At 42.8% G+C, this 21,302-nt stretch overlaps 1 protein-coding gene across 18 annotated transcripts in view; it reads left to right on the top strand.

The window, feature by feature from the left end:
- Window positions 1–21,302, top strand: part of LOC117426490 (CLIP-associating protein 1-like) — a 93,286-nt gene that overhangs the window by 31,830 nt on the left and 40,154 nt on the right. For 14 of the 18 annotated variants that reach the window (XM_059034092.1, XM_059034091.1, XM_059034100.1 and 11 more), the window contains 12 exons: window positions 10,065–10,214; window positions 11,668–11,741; window positions 13,618–13,710; window positions 13,935–14,080; window positions 14,819–14,954; window positions 15,830–15,900; window positions 16,053–16,112; window positions 16,432–16,509; window positions 16,855–17,022; window positions 18,133–18,182; window positions 18,411–18,581; window positions 19,546–19,569. In XM_059034092.1, coding sequence (XP_058890075.1) covers window positions 10,065–10,214; window positions 11,668–11,741; window positions 13,618–13,710; window positions 13,935–14,080; window positions 14,819–14,954; window positions 15,830–15,900; window positions 16,053–16,112; window positions 16,432–16,509; window positions 16,855–17,022; window positions 18,133–18,182; window positions 18,411–18,581; window positions 19,546–19,569 — 1,221 coding nt within the window. Of the gene's footprint in view, window positions 1–9,408; window positions 9,461–10,064; window positions 10,215–11,667; window positions 11,742–13,617; window positions 13,711–13,934; window positions 14,081–14,818; window positions 14,955–15,829; window positions 15,901–16,052; window positions 16,113–16,431; window positions 16,510–16,854; window positions 17,023–18,132; window positions 18,183–18,410; window positions 18,582–19,545; window positions 19,570–21,302 lie in introns of those variants that run through there. The other 4 variants (XM_059034095.1, XM_059034093.1, XM_059034102.1 and 1 more) reach the window with 2 other exon arrangements.

Here is a 21,302-nt window from a genome sequence, read left to right as displayed (position 1 = left end):
AGAGAGCCGTAGTGCTTCAGAGTATTTTCTTTACCGTGTCGCTGCCTGTAAATATTGTTTACAAGTGGCAGAGCCTGTGGTGTTGACCTCATCACTGGCTGATCCTATTGAGGAGAATGGCGTTCCTGTTTCTCTTTAAAGAGCAGTGCATTCTGGACAGTGTTAGCGATGGAAATGGGTGACACGATGTAACCCCTGAGGCAGCCCTGAGTGCGGACCACGCTTCTGCACCAATTCGACCAGGCTACTGTTTCATCCTGTTTACATTGTAAAATGGAAGAGGGTGCCACTCTGCTGGGCTGGGCAGCGTTTGATGTGCTTTTCCTCTCGGGAGGTGGCCATCCATTCATGGAAAACAAGTTTGCTTTGGAACAGCCCCTCGCATCAGATCAGAGCAGTTAAGCTGTGACATCTGCATCAACTGGACTAACCTACAACCCATTATTATCACACAACTACTGCCATCCTGTCACGTGCTGTACAGAGAGCCTGGGGTATAACAGGGATGGAAATAAGGATCCTATTGCAGTTTCACCCGTCCCGTGTTTTACTACGAGACACAGTGTATAGATCACAAGCTCAGGTATGTCTTATTAAACTCCTAGCAAAGCCAGGAATGGATCAAACTCCTGTGTATATATCAACAGCAGCCCCCCATGTGACATTAGGCACCCTCACCCAGTGAAGGGTTCATAGAATGGTACATGCTTGGTAAATGGAAATGATGATTAGAAATAATCAGAAGAGCGATGAGAAACCCTTGACAGAGAGTTTGTGTAAATGGAATGGATCCCCTCTGCCTGGGGAACATTGCATTGTCGCATGTCAGGATTAGGACAGAATTCATCTGCAGCCTGACCACCGGAGATCAAGAGGTTACAGTAGTTAGAAAGCTGAGTGGAAAGCTGAGTGGTCCATTGAAGACTATAATCTCAGACCATGTGTTTTTCATAACCATATATGATTTCCATTTGATTTGCTCATTAGAACCTTCTTAAATATGTGTTACAGTAGCTCAAGGGCTCTGCCGCCGCCTTGATAGATGAAGATGTAATTATTGCTTTTTGACATCCCCTTTGAAAACAAATGTTATTAGTGAAATGTGCTGTGTTTGTGTTGCTTTGGCTGGATTGCATGTTCCCAAGGATGTGCTTGAAACAGAAACGCAATCTGAATGCAGCTTTTGTTCGCTTTCCAGACAAGTCGATGAAGGTGTTCTGTGTGTGTCCTGAATAGCCTGCTGGCCGTGTGACCTTGAAATGATGAATAGATCCCTTCAGGGGGTTCTGAATACTGGGGGAACGCACCCTGTGCCAGTGCAGTGTTGAGTTTCATTTTGCGATGGGAATGTTTTTGTCATTTGTATTAGGAGTGGTACACACAGTCCTCGCCAGGAAGAGAAAAAAAAACAAAACAGTGGGGGATTAATCTAGTGTGTGTGTGTGTGTGTGCATATATATCTCAATTTTCAGGTTGTGTATGTGCACCGTTGAACAGACGTGCCTCAGTGTTGCAATGCCTTGCTGTAGTACTGTCTTCCGGACTTGCAGTATATATGCAGACAGCAGCAGGTGCAGATGGGAGTTCTCATGCTGCTGAATCCCTGTTTCGTGGTGTTAGCGGGATATCTTTTGGGAGGAAGCACCTTCAAGTGTTCCCGACACAGCAGACATGTAATAAACTACTGATATAAAACAATTTTGTAGAACCATTGTACTGAAATTGATTTGTATTTCTGGTACGTTCAGAGCAAGAATCTCGGTTGTGTATTCCCATCACAGCATGTTTTTCTTTGAGTGCTTAGCCTGTCCAGCTCTTTGCAGTGGGAACGTGGTGCTGGAGGCTTGGCCTGGGATAGATCTCGCTGCAGTTCTATTGCTTGTTTTTTTTTCGAGCATGTTTTTCTGTCCTGTAATACTTTTCTTTTGTGTTTTTGTAAATAGAAAAAGCCCAGCTTCGCTCTGCTGTGCTGACAAACAGCAACTTCAGTCTGGCTGTCTGGTTACATAGCTGCTCAAACCGGGCCTTGCATGTAAACCAGTACAGTTTTAGCTGCCACACAGGCCCACAAATGCTCTGGTTAGATTACAGCTGGCAAGGGTCCCAATGAAGGGCTGTACAGAGACTTGTGGTGTTTTGAATTCATCTGTGATTCTATTCACAGTACACGGCCGGGTTCAATTTCAGTAATGAAATCATCTGTAACTGAAGGCCTGAGTCCTGCATTGTACAGGGAGCCACGTCCTTTTCATTCTTGTTATATCCTGTACTGCAGTCTGCTAGATGCTGAGATTTCCAATAGCGCTCTATGGATATTTAATACGTTCCCATGCCGTCTCTCAGCATCTGTTCAAATGAACCCAATGGAAGCGCTCAGTGCAAGTACATATATGTTGGAGTTTATACTGTAAACATGAACACAGTAGAATTGTGACAGGTAAAGATTTGCTTGAACCTCTGTGCTGTACTTTCTGAATTGCATGCGGTTAATGTACTTAATGTAGTGAATAATATGAGTGCTGCACAACAGTAGAGCCATGCCTGTGAAGAGTCTTCCTTTCCCTTTCTCACATTGGGTCTGGGGTAGAGTATTCCATTCCCTTCACATTGGGTCTGGGGTAGAGTATTCCATTCCCTTCACATTGGGTCTGGGGTAGAGTATTCCATTCCCTTCTCATTGGGACTGGGGTAGAGTATTCCATTCCCTTCTCATTGGGTCTGGGGTAGAGTATTCCATTCCCTTCTCATTGGATCTGGGGTAGAGTATTCCATTCCCTTCTCATTGGGACTGGGGTAGAGTATTCCATTCCCTTCACATTGGGACTGGGGTAGAGTATTCCATTCCCTTCTCATTGGGACTGGGGTAGAGTATTCCATTCCCTTCACATTGGGACTGGGGTAGAGTATTCCATTCCCTTCACATTGGGTCTGGGGTAGAGTATTCCATTCCCTTCACATTGGATCTGGGGTAGAGTATTCCATTCCCTTCACATTGGGACTGGGGTAGAGTATTCCATTCCCTTCACATTGGGACTGGGGTAGAGTATTCCATTCCCTTCACATTGGGACTGGGGTAGAGTATTCCATTCCCTTCACATTGGGTCTGGGGTAGAGTATTCCATTCCCTTCACATTGGGACTGGGGTAGAGTATTCCATTCCCTTCACATTGGGTCTGGGGTAGAGTATTCCATTCCCTTCACATTGGATCTGGGGTAGAGTATTCCATTCCCTTCACATTGGGTCTGGGGTAGAGTATTCCATTCCCTTCACATTGGGACTGGGGTAGAGTATTCCATTCCCTTCACATTGGGTCTGGGGTAGAGTATTCCATTCCCTTCACATTGGGTCTGGGGTAGAGTATTCCATTCCCTTCACATTGGGTCTGGGGTAGAGTATTCCATTCCCTTCTCATTGGGACTGGGGTCCCCAGCTGTTGACACTATCTTGTTTTTCAGGGTGTGTTTCTCTGACCCTGGCTTCAGTCCCGTTCTATTTTTACATCTTGCTTCCCTAACGAAAGGACATTCACTTCCCAAGTCGTGCTGATGGAATTGTTTTTACTGTTTTCACACACAATACTCTATTTTACTTATTTCTTTTTTTCAACATTAGAACTCCTAAGCGAACTCTCCAGAAGTCTCTTCAGATTTAGAGAGCAGTGAAATTGCTTTCGTGAAAGCCTGAGATGAAGTTTGTCGATTTGAAGTGAAATCTTTCACATTAGACACTGTTACTGGCTGCTTTGCACTGTAAACGTTAACGGCAGCTAACAGTTAAATTATACCTTTCCTCTTACAATTAAATAGAATCCAGTAAACCTAAAGGCACGACTGTCTGTCTGTATTTCAGATTTCAAATTCAGTGCTGAGTGCTTTGTCACCTTTTTGTATGACTGCCTCATCAGTATGCATACATTCGGGATACTAATGAGGGGTTTGAAACTGCAAAAAGACACAGTGACTGCATTTCTTCTGAGTGACAAGAAAGGGAGAGAAGACATTCCTCTGCGTGGAGATATTTACATTCTTCTTATTTCATGCTTTGGGCACATGGTTATTAAAAGCATCTTGAATCGCTGATTTCAGGGAGCCCCTGCAGGCTTTAAGAACGGCTTCTGTGACGCTGTGCAAGTTGTGTTTGCAATCTTGCTAAATTGCTGATGGTGAAACGAGGCACTGTTTATTGGAAAGGGATTCCAAACCAGGCTAGTTTTAATTGTCAGTAGGATTTTACATGCTTGAGATGTCGTTTTTTTTTTCTTTTTTATACTAATTTCTAGCTCCCAGAGGAAAATAACAAATACAGGCAGATCTGCAGACAGACACAGAGAGGACCCCTCGGTTCACTGCCCACACTCCTCTGTCTCCTTGGTAACCTGTAGTGTTGGCAGGGTAATGCACCACTTTACATAAACAGATCCCTTCTCTCATGTATTTTTGTTTATGTTTGACCTGCACTGTTTTTTCATATTGGCCTAAGTCTGAGGATAGCCTTGCGGCAGCACCTTTCATTTAAAATATTTCCAGTAACTGCATAGTAACAAAGTCTTCTTCAAAATGCAAGCCATTCAAACTCCATGTTAGACAGTCACATGATATTGTAGTTTGTTAACTTTTACCAGTCTAAACGTCATCTTCTTCTTTTTTATATTTAAATATGTATATCTAATGCTCTTGTTTTTGAAGTAATTTTTAATGTAACGTTTTTGTTGATGTATTAACATGCAGTAAACGTGGGGGTTCAGTGTTTTCAGAGGTGTATTCGAGGTTTGAAGTAGCAGTATTGGCCTTGCTGCTGTCATTTCTGAAGTAATCTAGGGAAGTGAGACGACACAGGCTCCTTTTCATGCTGTGTACTTCGCTGAGCAGCGAGCTTTCCAGCTGAATTAGGCCTGCAGTGGTTTAAGGTAGTAACCTATTATTATTATTATTATTATTATTATTATTATTATTTATTTCTTAGCAGACGCCCTTATCCAGGGCGACTTACAATCGCAAGCAAATACGAATACATTCAAGTGTTACAATACAAGTAATACAATAAGAGCAAGAAATACAATAATACAACCTACTTTTTAATGTCGTGTCTCATGAAGTGGAAATAGTGCAACCTGACAGTGCACATGACTACCAGACAGCCAAGTTACCCAACTGGTTGATGTCAGACAACAAAGTGAAAACCATTTAGAGAATGACTCAACACTGATATTGATCATCATTGATTCAGACAACAAATTGAAAACCATTTGGACCCAGTTATGTCAACTTTGTTTTCTTTTATATAGCAGACCCAGTTATTATTTTTTTGTTTTCTAAAATCTTCTCTAGTATTGCACTGCTATAGAAATCTCTTGTGCTCCGAATCTGCAATCGGACACCACATTTCTGCAGCACGATGGGGGCAACAGCTGCACTGCAGCTGTTTGGGCACCAGATTGTATGTTTTATTTTTTTGTCACTTTAGTTGCTGAACATATTTTTGAATCCAAGGACTTTTTAAAATAAAAAATACATAAATAAATATTCAGATATTGCTATATATTCAGACCCACATTGCACCACAGAGCAGCTCTCTGGCATTGCTAGATATTCAGACCCAGACATTGCATCCCAAGCTGCCTGCCTGGAACCTGTGAATGCTGCCCGATTGGAAACCTTCAGTCCAGCGTGGTTTCTAAAGAGCTGCTCGCCCCGCGTTTGTCGTCTTTATAGTTCGCTTACAAAAAGGATCAGAATCGGGCCTGAATGGAGCTCATTTGTACTGCGTTTACCGGATTGTTTGCTCTTGTCGCTCCTCGTTGTTAATCCATGCAGAGTGAATTTCTACATTTCTAGAAGCTTTTTTGCACACCATTTCTTTGATGGTTATCCCAAAATGTCCGAAGTCTGTTCTCGGATCACCTCCAGCCCTAAATGTACAGAATTTAAACAACTTTTCCATTTCCTTGCAAGACAAAAAAAAAAAAACACAATTCAAAAACTCTCTCTCTTGTTTTTGCATGTCTAGGCTGCATGTGACCCAGATGGAATTTAAAATTATTTTATTTAATTTGCAAGCATTTTATTACCAAGAGCAAAACTGAGCAATTAATGGAATGATCAAAGGTGACTTGCATTATGGTAGTGTAGAGCAAATTCTTAAATTCTTTTTATTATTATTCTTCCATCAACTTCAAACTGCTCCTGTTCGCACGCGGTGTAACCAATCGTCATGAAACTTGGCAGTTATCATCCCGTGTAGATTACAGTTCAGATGCAAAAAGAATTGCGCTCCTGTGTCAACCAAGATGGCGGCATGACAAGTTTTTTGGAAAAACCTTTCAAAATCTTCTTGGGAACCGGTGAACCGATTGATCTGAAACTTGCATATGTCATCAGCAACCAAACCCGCTTCAAGTTTGCAAAGCAGAAGTTGCTGCGATAAAGTTTACGATCAAAATGGCTGCCACAAATTGTACCGAAACGCGCCGCTAACAGCAAACTTCATTTATTTGATTGAAAGCCGTTAGACCAACAAATCCAAACTTGGTAGGCATCGTCCCAGTTGACAGTGGAATACAAATATGTCAAAATGGTGATGTTTTGTAAAACAATATGGCCGACAGATGTACACTTACGTCTTAAATTTAAAACTGCCTCAGTTGACAAACGGTTTACTTAACTAACTCCAAATTTCATAAACATAATCCCTGTCACTGTATCAACACAACCAAAACGTGGCCCAAACAACAAACTGCTCGAAAACCATTTAACCAACTTGCTCCCGACGTGGTAGCATCATCCTGGTGACCAATAGAATTCAAATATGACAAAATGGTGTTGTTTTGTTAAACAAGATGGCAGCCGGACCTACATTTTCAAATTAAATTTAAAATGGCTTCAGTTTAAAAACGGTTTACTTGATTAACTCAAGACCTGAAAACCATCACGCCTGTGTCAGTACAATTGACTATTTCAAAATGGTGTTGTGTGGGAACCAAGATGGCCGCCCAACACATTTTTTGGAAAAGACTTTCAAAATGTTCTTCTGGATAACTGGTGAAGTTACTGATTTCAAACTTGTCAAATATCAAGAACTAAACCCGCTTCTTCCAGTAATTGCTTACGTAAAACTGCCTGGCAGTTCTAGTTTTTGTTTGTTGTTATTTTGAGGTATTTTGGTGTATGTACTGAAATACTACAAATACTTTCTTTGGTAACTTAAATACTTAGATTTAAGTTAAAGTTGATAATGGTTTTAGCCAATCAGAGTGCTGATTTTGTGTCACAAACAATCCCCATTTATGACATCATCCGTGCGATGCAGGACAACAGTGTACTTCAGCACCGTGGAATTCTGTCGGTGAAAGGAAGGGTACAGAATTCTGTCAATGAAAGGAGGGGTAACTCATTATCAAAAGCATAAACTCAGTATTGTTAGCTACTTAAACACGAATATTTGCTTCAGGTGTGTGTGAGAAAGATATTTGCTTCAGTCGTAATATTACTTTTATATACTATATTATACATTTAAATGAATTAACTTAAACTCTTCTGTTTGGTCATTGAATCCTTCTGAGAGCTACAGAATACTCATTTATCTTTTTTTTTTTTTTGTAATGAATTTTTGTATTGCATGGTTCGTGAATGGCAATCTGATTAATCCAATACGCATTAAGAGTATGCTGCTGTGCTCTAATAAAACAGGCTGTAATATGAATTCAGGGTTACTGTCCTTCTCTATGTTTCAATAAATGGAGATAATGTTTTGTGTGTGAGGCAAATCAAATCGGTTTTTATTTTTTGGTGAAGCATTTCCAAGAGAGAGGTAAATATGTTAATCAGTCTGTCAGTTTACAAGCTTACACATGATTGAACTTTAACCTTCAACAGAACACCCTTTTTCGTGGCTCCCCCAAATATCTCTACCTACGGCAGCATGAGCTCAAACAAACAAGGTACTATAAACGCACTCTGATTCCGTTTCACACAGAAATGAAACTGGGATCATGTGATACTCCTTTTGCTTAAGAGCTGCTTGTCATCTAGTGGCAGATCATTTAACATTGGGCTTGCTCGATCAGTCAGTCAAGTTTGTTAACAGGTAATACAAATGCATTTAATGGAAGTGTTTTGACAGCACAGATCGGTTTGAAAGAGAATTGTCCGCATGAGCAAACTGAGCCCGTTTTGCTTCTTGGATGTGATGAGCGGTAATCGGATGACACAGTGAACTCTAATATAGTATACTGTAAAACATCACCATTAAAATGGCGTATTCTAACCTGTGTTTTTATTTCTACGTTTTTGCTCAAAAGAGCCAACGTGTCGGTATGTAACATGCCTTTGTCAAGGGAAAGTGTGTTTGAAAACAAACCAGTGGAGGTGTTTGTAGGCTTTTGATGCCATGGCAACCACACTCCCTTATCTCTATGTAAATGTGCTGTGATGTCATTAACTGCATAGTTAGTGATGTAACGATCTGCTATTCATTTCTATTTAACCCTTCAGGCATCGTGGTTTGTAATATGATGATATAAAGCTGGAATGAGAATACGGCAGCTTTAGAATTGTTTCTCTTGTTTTGCTAGTGTTTTCAGGCACCATTGTCTAGCAGCAGCACACACTGGGGGTATCTGGAGAGGAACAGCTGTGGGCTCCACTGCACCCACTGGCTGTGAGAATTAGTTTAGCAGGTACTGCAGCATACCCAGAGAGAGCAGGTGTGTGTGTGTGTGTGTGTGTGTGTGTGTGTGTGTGTGTGTGTGTATGCGCCCCTGTGTGTGTATGTGTGTGTGCGCGCCCCCGTGTGTGTGTGTGTGTGTGTGCCCCTGTGTGTGTCTGTGCGCCCTTGTGTGTGTGTGTGTGTGTGTGTGTGTGTGTAGCAGGCTGCTTTACTTCCCTGAGGGAGAATGTGCTTTAAATAGCCTGCTGGTAGTGGAAATGGTGAAGAGCTGGTAAATTGATCTGCTTCAGCAGCAGAACCACAGGAGTGTTTTGGAGGGTTAGTCATGCTCTTATAAAAGGGTTAAAGTTCAGTAGTGGTTAACGGTGACTCTGTGTATTCATCACAGACGATTGATGACAGTCTCGCTCAGCTGTCGTCAACTGTCTGTGATGAATACATGGAGTCATCGTTAACCACTATCGAACCTTAACCCAAAACATGGGGCAGGTGCCAGCCAGCCCTGGCAGGTCTGGATAGCGAGAGCCGCTTGCTGTTACCTCCTCCACCATCTCGACACAGTGAAACAGTCCTGAAGGAAGCTATACTGCACCTCCTGAATGACAAGGATGACTAGCAAACCCGGGATAAGAAGCCTGTCCCTTTAAGATGAGAGAGAGAGAGAGAGAGAGAGAGAGAGAGAGCACTGTCTGGACTGATAGCAAACTGGACCCTTGAAACAGTGTCAGATGTGACTGGGAATGGGAAAGCATGAAGGAATGTTGAGGAAGCTGGTGTGCAAGAGGATCTGTACTTGTAAGGCTTTGCGTTCTTGTCTTTTATTATTATAATTATTATTATTATTATTATTATTATTATTATTGGCATGGAATGTATAATTGCCAGCGCACTAGAGAGCTTGCGTGCTGCTGAATGATTTCAGAGGTAGGGGTCAGCAGGCTAATATGAAATATTAAACTCTTCAGGGTATTGCAGCAGCTGGTGATAGCGATACTGCTGGCAGCTCAGTGGTGATCACTCTGGACACTCCTTTTCTTTCATGTAGGGAACAGAGAGGAAATTAAATTGAATGCAAAAACAAACGGTTACAGTTCTATTTGCTGTCAGGAAGTACAGTGAAGATAGTTAAAGCTGTGCTTAGTTTTAATGCCCTGTTGTTTCAGAGGGGAGCGTGTTTATGAATGCTCATTGAACTGCTCTGAATACTGCATGCCCTGTGCAGGCAATGCTGGATGAAAAGAAAAGGAACACTTTCACAAATACCATGGACGGCTCTTCTTGGTTGTTGAGGTGGTTTCCTCAGTCCCAAAAGTTTGGGTGAATCATCTTGTTTTTGACGGTTGGGTTTTGGTATGCAGTTCACAGGAAAGTCGTATTTCTTTTTTTATTTTTCTTCCAGATAAGAGTGTTGAGGATGAAGACTCTGTGGATGGGAACAGGCCTTCCTCTGCCAGCTCCGCCTCCTCCAAGGCTCCCCCTAGTGGCAAGAAAGGGGCCAGCATGGGGATAGCTCGCAGGCCGAGCTCTGCAGCCGGGCCCAAGACTGCAGGTGGGACAGAAACACACTTAAAGTAGTGTCGTTCCGTGCGCAAAATTGCACTTTTTAACAAGGCAAACCATATGAAGAAACAGTACCAAACACTTTAGCAAACAGTGCAGAATGCCAGTACCAGTACCAAACACTTTAGCAAACAGTGCAGAATGCCAGTACCAGTACCAAACACTTTAGCAAATAGTGCAGAAAAGAGTGCATGACCCTATCTGCACTCTATAAGGAGTTATAAGCCAGTTTTACATGACCTTTAGGAGAGGCCAAAGGTCACGGGCAATGACTTTTTTTGATAGCGCATACATGGGTTACTATATATGTTCCATAGTAACCATGACCCTGTCTGCACTCTACAAGGAGTTATTACAGTTTGTTTTTTAAGTTTTGTATGTTGATGATGTCATCCAATGAGGCTGCCATTTTTTTTTTATTGTAGCAACTTCCCTTTAACACCCTTTAAAGACAACCACACTACGATCATATGAGCTATTGGGTTTGTTTCAATCGGACTAGCGGTTTGGGAGAAGAAGAGCTTCGTAGTTTGTGATTGATGTCTGTACCGTGCGATTTTGACATCGTGCAGCACGACCGCCACACCACACAACCTATCAGCTTCTTACGAGCACCAGTTAATCTTGGACTATCCCTCAACCACTATACCAACTTCGAAAGATGAATTTTTACATTTAGGCAAAATGTTTTTTTTTAAATCCAATATGGCGGCCAAACCACGTGACTTACGACATATGTTCATTAGCAGTTTCCATCTTCCCATAAGCATCTACCAACCTACCGAAATCTGGTGAGTTTTCGAGCAAGTTCTGGCAGAAATAATAATAATGATAATAATAATAATAACAATAAACACAGCAACAACAATAGGCTTCCCAGCCCTATGGGCCTGGAAGCCTAATTATATATAACAGGATTGGGCTGTTTGTTGAAAACTTTGCTTAGGTGTAAGCACATATTACACACAGTCTAGATTGGGGCAGAAAAACGGTTATTGAGGGTGCTAGATGTATTGGCAAGTCAGAAAAATGTCCGTGTTTGCTGTATTGGTTCAAGATATTCTGTTTAGCCTATTGACACGCAACATAGACTACAATAGGAAACGGTAATGGCTGTGAAATTGAAGTGTAGGGAACACCTGTTACTGCAAGATATATTGATACGCACCAGTGCAAGCATCACACCAGATCATTCTGTGCGTCTGTATTACACAAGAGTCTGGGCACAGCATGAGAATCAGGAGGCAGTAGGTGTTCAGGACACACACACAGATTAACAGATGTATTACACAAGAGACCTCCACTGGAGTCTGGGCAGAGCATGAGAATCAGGAGGCAGTAGGTGTTCAGGACACACACACACACACACACACACACAGAGCTCTCTGTGTTTGTGATTGTCACAAATCAACTTGTTGTCCGTCTGCCCCCCCCCATTTTAGGAAAGGAAGCAAGTGCAGGTGCTATAGATGAAGAAGACTTCATTCGGGCGTTTGATGACGTTCCACCTGTACAGGTAGGTGTGCATGGTAGTTCCAGCCATTCCAGATTTTAATACAAGCGTGTGGAAGGGTGGTGGGTAAGTCACTGACACAGAGACAGACAGGTGTACTTGGAGTCACCACACAGGTGCCCAGTTTTATTTCTTTCAAGGGTGTATTTGTTTTCTTTAGCCCGCAGAGGGTGCTGTGTGTCCGTGGTCTGCTTGCCAGCGATGGTAAACAGAACCACGGCGAATACCAGAGGTCTGGTAAACTAGTTCACGGGCAGTAGCACTCGCAGGTGCTCCAAACAATAATGAAAACAGAAGGCGAAAGAAAAAGAGAAAATAAAACACAGTAATAAAACTACAAAGAAAAAGGTGCTGCACTTAGCAGCGATATCCCGGTCGCCGCTACCCGTACGACCCGGATAACCGTCCTACTCTCCCGGCTCACTATGCTAGCCTATACAATACTCGGGGCCTGCCCAAATGTTCCCCGCTCTCCCTGTTTCTCTCTCAGGTCGCTTCTTCCTCCCCGCTGGTTCTCGCTTCCGACCAGCACTTTCCGCACACCCAGCGCGTCTAAACAGGCAGACCTGAGGAAACAGCAGAGCATTATCTTATAGGGCCAACAATCTCCCCAAGACCCGCCTCCCAGCCATTCAGAGAGCGGGAAAGTCCACACACACACTCTCCCACCTCCCCATCTCACTGTCATGACCCACAGGCGGTTGTTGGACGACTGCTGCCCTCTTCCTGCAGCAGTGTGAACACGCCAGCAGAGTCAGCACAAATCTCCCCTGTTACAAAGCGTGATTAGCTACAGTGTATCCAGGTAAAAAGCTCAGGTGTGTCTTATTATTAAACTCATAGTAAAACCAGGTATGGATCAAACTGCTATGCAATGGGAGTCTTATTTCCATCCCAACAATTGCCAGCTACAAAGTTGCATGAAAAGTGCCTGCTGTAAAAGATAAGCAAACTTACTTTATAAAGGGCTTGTTTATACGCAGCTCTCAATTTGTGTTGATATTTTACATCCATAAAGCGCTGTAGTCAGGAGTTCTACTCCTTGAATCCATCTGCTCAGTACAGATGGAGAGACGTTTTTCAATACATTGTCACCACAGGCAAAGCTCAAAATCAGCACACCCTGAACACACTGGAAATGCTTGAACATGTTGCAGGGATGGGAGTCAGGCTACTATTGCATAGTAGGGTATTTATATCAATAGCAATGGGGATTGCATATCTAACATAAACTCCATCGATATCAATAGCAGTGAGGATTGCATATCTAACACAAACTCCATCGATATCAATAGCAATGGGGATTGCATATCTAACATAAACTCCATCGATATCAATAGCAATGGGGATTGCATATCTAACATAAACTCCATCGATATCAATAGCAATGGGGATTGCATATCTAACATAAACTCCATCGATATCAATAGCAATGGGGATTGCATATCTAACATAAACTCCATCGATATCAATAGCAGTGAGGATTGCATATCTAACACAAACTCCATCGATATCAATAGCAATGGGGATTGCATATCTAACATGAGCTCCATCGATATCAATAGCAATGGGGATTGCATATCTAACATGAGCTCCATCGATATCAATAGCAATGGGGATTGCATATCTAACATGAGCTCCATCGATATCAATAGCAATGGGGATTGCATATCTAACACAAACTCCATCGATATCAATAGCAATGGGGATTGCATATCTAACATGAGCTCCATCGATATCAATAGCAATGGGGATTGCATATCTAACATGAGCTCCATCGATATCAATAGCAATGGGGATTGCATATCTAACATGAGCTCCATCGATATCAATAGCAATGGGGATTGCATATCTAACAGAGCTTTCTCTTCGTTTTCAGATCTATTCCAACAGAGAGCTTGAAGACTCCATGAACAAGATCAGAGAAATCTTATCGGATGACAAACACGACTGGGAGCAGAGAGTAGTTGCTGTACGTCGATGTCTTGCATTCTCTTTGCAGCAGCTGGGTTTGAGCCAGCCGCTCTCTCATCTGCTTTCCCTTTTCAATTGTATGAACATTTCACAACTACCTCTGGAGACTCATTCATATCATTGATTGCTACCCTGCTTCCATTAAATGAAACGACTCATGTTTCTGATACGCCAGAAGCATGCAGCTCACTCATTTCGTTTGTTCTTTCTTGTTTTTTCCAGCTGAAGAAGGTTCGCTCTTTGCTTCTGGCCGGTGCTGTGGAATACGACGGCTACTTACAGCAGCTGCGTCTTCTGGAGGGAGCCTTCAAGCTATCGGCTAAAGATCTGCGCTCACAAGTTGTGAGGGAGGCTTGCATCACCCTGGGGTACAGATTACTCACTTTCAATATTTGATTTTAGGATTATAGCTTTTTTTGACTGAATTTGCTTGCATTTGCTGAGTTTGATAGCACATAGCAGACTAGCTGACTAGCAGGCCTCTGCCATTAGCTTAATCATTTTGATGATGTCTCCCTGTTAAAGGGAGTGTAGGCAAACTGAGGGACATTAGTAGTTTTTTTTTGTCTTGCCTATAATAGAGAAGTACCAGTGTAGTTCCAACAGTATTGCACACCTGCATTCCCATTCATGTTGCAGAAAATGTCAGATTAAACCTGGTTTCAGATTGCTTTGGCATGTCACATCTCATTAAAACTTAGAAGTAAGTTTGGACCTGATCAGTATTTTGTAGGTTATTGATAAAGACCCTTTTTGTTAATATGTGTGTCTCATAGGGAATCTTCTTAAACGCTGAATATGTGGTGTTAAGTTTCTGAAGTACTGAATATCTTATAAATGTGAGTGTTCGTTGGTGTCGGTGCCTCTTTTGGGCAGAGTAAGCACTCTTCCCACATCTTGTGAGATTGTGTGTGTGTGTGTGTGTGTGTGTGTGTGTGTGTGTGTGTGTAACTCTGCTTCAGATACCCAAGTCTAGACATAGGAATAGCACATAATTTGATATAATGATAAGTTCCAAATCAATTGAAGCGTTAATGAACATGAAAGCTTGTGATTTTAAAACATGCTGCTCTTTCTTATCAATGCACATCCCTTGTTCTTTCCAGGCATCTCTCTACAGTTCTGGGAAACAGATTTGACCACGGTGCTGAAAGCATCATGCCAACTCTCCTCAATCTAGTTCCTAACAGTGCCAAAATCATGGCTACATCTGGCATAGCGGCTATAAACCTCATCATACGTGTGAGTAGACATCATGGCTACATCTGGCATAGCCGCTATAAACCTCATCATACGTGTGAGTAGACATCATGGCTACATCTGGCATAGCCGCTATAAACCTCATCATAGTGTGAGGTAGACATCATGGCTACATCTGGCACATGCTATAAACCTCATCATAGTGTGAGTAGACATCATGGCTACATCTGGCATAGCCGCTATAAACCTCATCATAGTGTGAGTAGACATTGTTTCTTTTCTTGTCAAGCCACAGAATCAAATGTTCAACTGGCTGATTTATTACCTGTATCCAATTACAGCTTCTGTTACAGTACCAATATTCTCTAAACCCCAAACCAAAGAATTTGTCACCCTATACAAATGATGTGAAAACTAGAACTGATTGTACATTTTTGCCTCTTTGTTAGATGCTTACTAGCCCTTGTTTTTCTTGAGGTTCTGCAGGGATGAAAATGAAATTCCTGTTGCATAGCAGTGTTTTCCTGTTCCAGGTTTTAATATGCTCTTGATTAGCTGCATTGTATTGTTAACAAGCTCAGGTAAAACCAGGATTGGATCAAACTGCTTATTTCTATCCCTGTATTGTATTCAGCTGTCTTAAACAAGCAACCTTCACAAATTATTCCGGTTGGGAACAATGGAGATTCCTCGGTTCTGATTAAGTTTGCTGCGTGCTTACGAGTGCTTGTGTGTGTTCAGCACTAATCAGACCTAATCCACAGTGTGCAGTTCACTGTGACCTGGCAGCTGGACAGTGCAGCGTGGTACAAAGTGCTCACTTCTGCCTATTTGGACAGTGTAATGGAAGTATTTTACAGGATGTGCATTTCAGATCCGCTGCTTATCGATACAATCCTTTCCGTTCTGTTTTCCAGCACACACACTACCCCAGGCTGATTCCCATCATGACCAGTAACTGCACATCGAAATCTGTAGCTGTTAGAAGGTAATCGTGGGTGAAATCATTTGGTGATTTAAATTATAATACAAATGGAGATCTTGCCTTAAAGCTGCACTGCATGTGCTTTGAACACTGCAGAACAGTTTTTTTTTTTTTTTTTTTTTTTTGTAATGTATTCCTCTGTGTGTGTGTCCCAGGCGCTGCTACACATTTCTAGATCTGCTGCTCCAGGAATGGCAGACGCACTCATTAGAGAGGTAAGATTCATTAAGCAGTCCTGGATCGGGGATTAACAGCCTTCTATGGGTTAAAGGGAGGAGGAGTGTGAGCGCACTGAGCCCTGCATCTCAGCAGTTTCTATAGCAACACAAGGAAGACCTTTTAAAAATGCATTCTGAGCTCCACTTCCTCTTTTAGTTCCCAAATGGCTTTTGTGAGGTAAAGCGAAGGAGCTTGTTTGTTGAGTTTAAATGCCACCAGAGATACCCTGACCAGGTTCCTTTCCAAGCTGGAGTTTGTGGGAAGGTGTGCCATGCTCCGTTCTTCACTCAGAACCATGTTTTCTTATTATCATAGACACCTGCCGGTCTTGACTGAAACAATTAAGAAGGGCGTCCACGATGCAGACTCCGAGGCCAGATCGGTAGCAAGAAAGTATGTTTATTGCTTCATATATTTATTTGCCGCCTTTATTTTTGTTATCGACATTGATTTTTGGTTTGCTTTAAAATATTATAATATGTATACAGCTTGTACTTTGTATATTATATTTTCCCTTGGCTAAAAGTATCAAATCAAGTTGAAATAAACAAAAAGGAAGGCCCGAGATAAGGTGCCTCCCATTTCTAAGTTGAATTTTTAACACCAGCTTTTATTAATGATATCTAGATGTGTGTGTGCGTGCATGTAAATATTCTGCCTACATTCATTCTAATAATGTGTTTTCTTTAAATACTGTAATAACTGGAGCCGATGACCCTCGTCTGTCCCTCTAATCAGGTGCTACTGGGGATTCCATGGTCATTTCAATCGGGAAGCAGAGCTCCTTTTTCATAACTTGGAGTCTTCTTACCAGAAAGCCCTGCAGTCTCACCTGAAGAACTCGGACAGCATCGTCTCCTTGCCTCAGTCAGACAGGTCCTCCTCCAGCTCCCAGGAAAGCCTCAAGTGAGTGGAAAGCACCTCACTGCCCTGCCCTGCACCGGACCGCACTGCCCTGCACCGCACCGCACTGCCCCGCACCGCACTGCCCTGCACCGGACCGCACTGCACCGCACCGCACTGCACCGCACCGCACCGCACTGCACCGCACCGGACCTCACCGCACCGGGCCGCACCGCACTGCCCTGCACCGGACCGCACTGCACCGCACCACACTGCCCTGCACCGCAACAGACCGCACTGCACTGCACCGCACTGCACCGTACTGCACCGCACCGCACTGCCCTGCACCGCAACAGACCGCACTGCACTGCACTGCACTGCACCGGACTGCACTGCGCTGCACCGCACCGCACCGCACTGCCCTGCACCGCATTGCTGACAAAATTAGCTTTGTCATAGCTTTGTAATAATCAGTTACTCACTATACAATAGCTCCTGCAGTGTCACAAAGACGAAATCAAAATAAAAACGAATGAATATTAAAACCCTGGTGTTTAAACAACCCTTTTTAAAGCATGCATGTGTCCAGGTGTCTGGCTTTCACACTTTCTGTTTCTCCTCAAATGCTTGTGTGTGTGCTTCCAGTTGGAAGTGAATTGCACAATAATGAATTGAGCGGAGATGCTGGGATACTCTGTGCTTTGCAGTTCTCAGACCTCCCAGACTGTTTAAACAGAGAGACTCACATGCTCTGCTACAGATGTTGATTTAAATAACCTTTAATGATCTAAGGGGCTCGGGCACACAGATCCACCACTGTTTTCAGCCCACTCAATAGAGCCCTTTGTCTGCAGTGACAAAATGCAGTTAGTTTGGCACAGTGTTTGTGCACACTTTACTGGAGCTCACCCAGTGTTCTCCCTGTGCAGTGAAGCACATTGCAAGTCTTAAATTGTGCTATATGGGTCAAACCCGTTCTCCCTACAAACTCGAACAGTGAAGCAAAGCAGCAGGGCGAATGCAGCATGCCAGTAGAGTTTACAAAGCTTTTACAAGGACGTCGGGTACCCCGGGAGGAAACGGCTCAAATATTTCTTTTCCAGGCTGGTAGTGCGGAAATATTGTTGCAGAACGTTTGTGTTTCCCTCATTGAATCTGCTGTTGTTTTTTCAGCCGTCCTTTGTCTACGATGCGGCCCCCTGCGGGAAGCAGCGTGTCCAGAGGTAAGGATTCATGCTGCTTTAGTTGTTTTGCTGATTTTAAGAGAGACTTCATCGATGTGCTCTAGACTCAAGGAAATTGGAATAACACCGTGCCACAGCGAGAGTGTTTGTCGTCCAGTAATGTGTCCATGCTGTCAGAGCACCACACTGCAGGAGTTGCATGTCACCTTACTGTGTCCTGTGTGTGTGTGTCTGATAACTGCTGTTCTTTCTATCGATCCCTGAAAGCATCAGTAGTCGGTTCCAAGTCTGTGAGCACCCCTGGATCCCTGCAACGCTCTCGCAGTGACGTGGATGTGAACGCGGCGGCCAGCGCCAAGTCAAGGATGACGGCAGCTCCCAGCGCCACACCTTTCAGCACCGCGGCTGCCCTGCCCCCGGGCTCCTACGCATCTTTAGGTAAAACAACCCACTGTCCACTTAACCTAGAGGAATGGATTCTTATAATGCACTGGATAGCTGGTGGGGTTGAATATGGTATTAAAGACACAGCTTGCCAGCAACCAACATAATAGTAATTCGCTGCATCTGCCAAGCGCATAACTTATTTATTCCTAGATACCAGTGTCTAATTCAGTATTCAGGACTGTTAAACATTTACTCCTGCCTGCTCAACCATTTGCCTTCCCTTCAGCTTGCATGCTTATAATATACAGCACTCCATCTAAAGGAAATATACATAAACAACATTGATGACTAATCCTGGGTTAATATTAAATTAATTTCATTAATTCAAGTCAAAGTGTGTTCCAGAAGGAAACAAGAAAAAGAAAGCTACTATACATTATTATTATTATTATTATTTATTTATTTATTTATTTAATTTTTTTAATTGAATTAGGTTCCATGCTTTTTCATGTTTTGTTTCACCTGTGTTAATGCCATGTTTATATTGCAGTGGAGTTAATACATCCATGTAGCATAACTTCTATAACCCTCCTCTCTGCTCACCTCTGCTTCTCTTTATGTGATGCCCCTCCTCTCTGCTAACCTCTGCTTCTCTTTCTGTGATGCCCCTCCTCTCTGCTAATCTCTGCTTCTCTTTCTGTGATGCCCCTCCTCTCTGCTAACCTTTGCTTCTCTTTCTGTGATGCCCCTCCTCTCTGCTCACCTTTGCTTCTCTTTCTGTGATGCCCCTCCTCTCTGCTAACCTCTGCTTCTCTTTCTGTGATGCCCCTCCTCTCTGCTAACCTCTGCTTCTCTTTCTGTGATGCCCCTCCTCTCTGCTAACCTCTGCTTCTCTTTCTGTGATGCCCCTCCTCTCTGCTAACCTCTGCTTCTCTTTCTGTGATGCCCCTCCTCTCTGCTAACCTCTTTCTCTTTCCCTGTTACCCCGTCCCCTGCTTTCTTGATTTTCTCAAAGGTGGTACACCCGCTAAATCAGAGGGTAAGATGTTTGTTTGTGTAACGAGTCTGTCCACAGCCTTGTCTTGTTCTTGGTATCTGTTTCCCACACATTGTGTGTGATATACCTGCTCCTCATCTGTGAGCAGTGGTGATCTGCATGGTTTGTTTGCATGGCTGTACCTTCGTCCTTTATAACAGTGTTGTTTAAAAAGTAGCATTCACTGTGTATCTGTGTTTGCTTTAACATGATAAACGGACTGACCCATGTTGGGGCTGCAGTGCTTTCCTACATCACGTGATTTGCAGAGCACTGCAGTCGGGAGTCCCAAAGGCTCCTGGGAGATGTTTTTACAGGAAAAGAAACAAAGCAAGACTGTGTTTCCCCCTTTTTAAGTCCTTTAAGATTGACAGATTGACCATTTTACAAAATCCCAGCAGAAAGCATTTCAGATTTTAAAAGAATCTGGTAGAAAAAAAAAGCCAGTGTTCTTTTTAAATATGTGATTGAGAAACGATCCCTGCGATTGGATTCACTGTTCTGTATTTCCTGTTTGTGTCTGTATCTTACACTTGAATTCATGACATATATTATTATGAATCAAACAGAAAAATCATTAACATTTTATGTTTAGTTTAGCAGTCAAAAAAAAAAAAAAAAAAAGATTTTTAAGCAGCTCCTGTGGTGGAAGGCGTCTGAGACTGCCTTCTGTTGATCCGACTGAGCGCTGGGCTTCCGGGGCAGGGCTCCAGCCTCTCCAGACCCAGCCCGTTGTTCTGTAAACTGTGATGGAGCTCTTGAAGCATCTGTAGGGGGTAGAAGATCGCTCCCTCCTTTCAGAACAGTGTGAAATCTCATTAGCAATGGTATATTTGACTGAGGGCATGTTTGGAAGTATAAATCAGTGCAAATTAGATGTGTTTGCAACCAGCGTGCATTGACAGAGAAGCAGATGGCAAAAGTAATTTAAAGCATTATAATTATTGATTATAACTTCAATTAAAAATTGAGTGTGTTGATCATTGATGTATTCATTTTTTTTGTAAGATCTAAAGCCACAAGGTTAGCAGACAAAAGCAGTGCCACCAAGTAGTTCTTTACAGAGTTAATTAACAGACCGCTGAAACTCTTAGCGTCTCAAACAGGACGGTTTTGTGTACAAACATTGCATTGTCTTGAAAACAAGAGGTTACCTCTCAACGGCTACAGTTTAAAATAAATTAAACACACACACACACACACACACACACACAGATAGATGCATACCATCATTTTCAGAATGTAAAAGATTACACAATCTCTCTGCAGTATACTATAGTAAACTATAGCTGCGCACCACATTTATAACACACAGAATTCCTCCTGAAGCGTATGAAAGGGTCAGTAGATCTGAAATGTGCTTGTCCAGCCTCTGAATGTGCAGGGGGAGCAATGAGATCAAGACCAATGAAGCTAGACAGGCAGAAACAAGGATTTTGTGTTGGTGTCTAAGCTGAAAACCTAAGCTTGCTTCTTCCAATGTACATAACCCGATTGGTTGCATGGTGCTTCTTTCTGTAATAATCTCAGACTGACTGGATGTGTTCTTCCCGCTGCACACTGACTGTGGGCCTCTAGAAGTGACCTTTGTGCAAATGTGCAAACTGAAAAAATAATACAACTATAGCAAGTGGGTGCTCAGGAGAGCAGATGGCCCAGAGCAGTCATTTTGTACTCCTGCAACTGCAATTGACTTGAGTGACTGGAAAGCAAACATCACCATGTGAAAGGCTCCC

This window comes from Acipenser ruthenus, chromosome 11 (genome assembly GCF_902713425.1).
Source record: "Acipenser ruthenus chromosome 11, fAciRut3.2 maternal haplotype, whole genome shotgun sequence".
Classification (NCBI taxonomy): Eukaryota; Metazoa; Chordata; class Actinopteri; order Acipenseriformes; family Acipenseridae; genus Acipenser; species Acipenser ruthenus.
The sequence above is the reverse complement of the archived record's forward strand: the minus strand, read 5'-3'. Positions and strand labels throughout refer to the sequence as shown.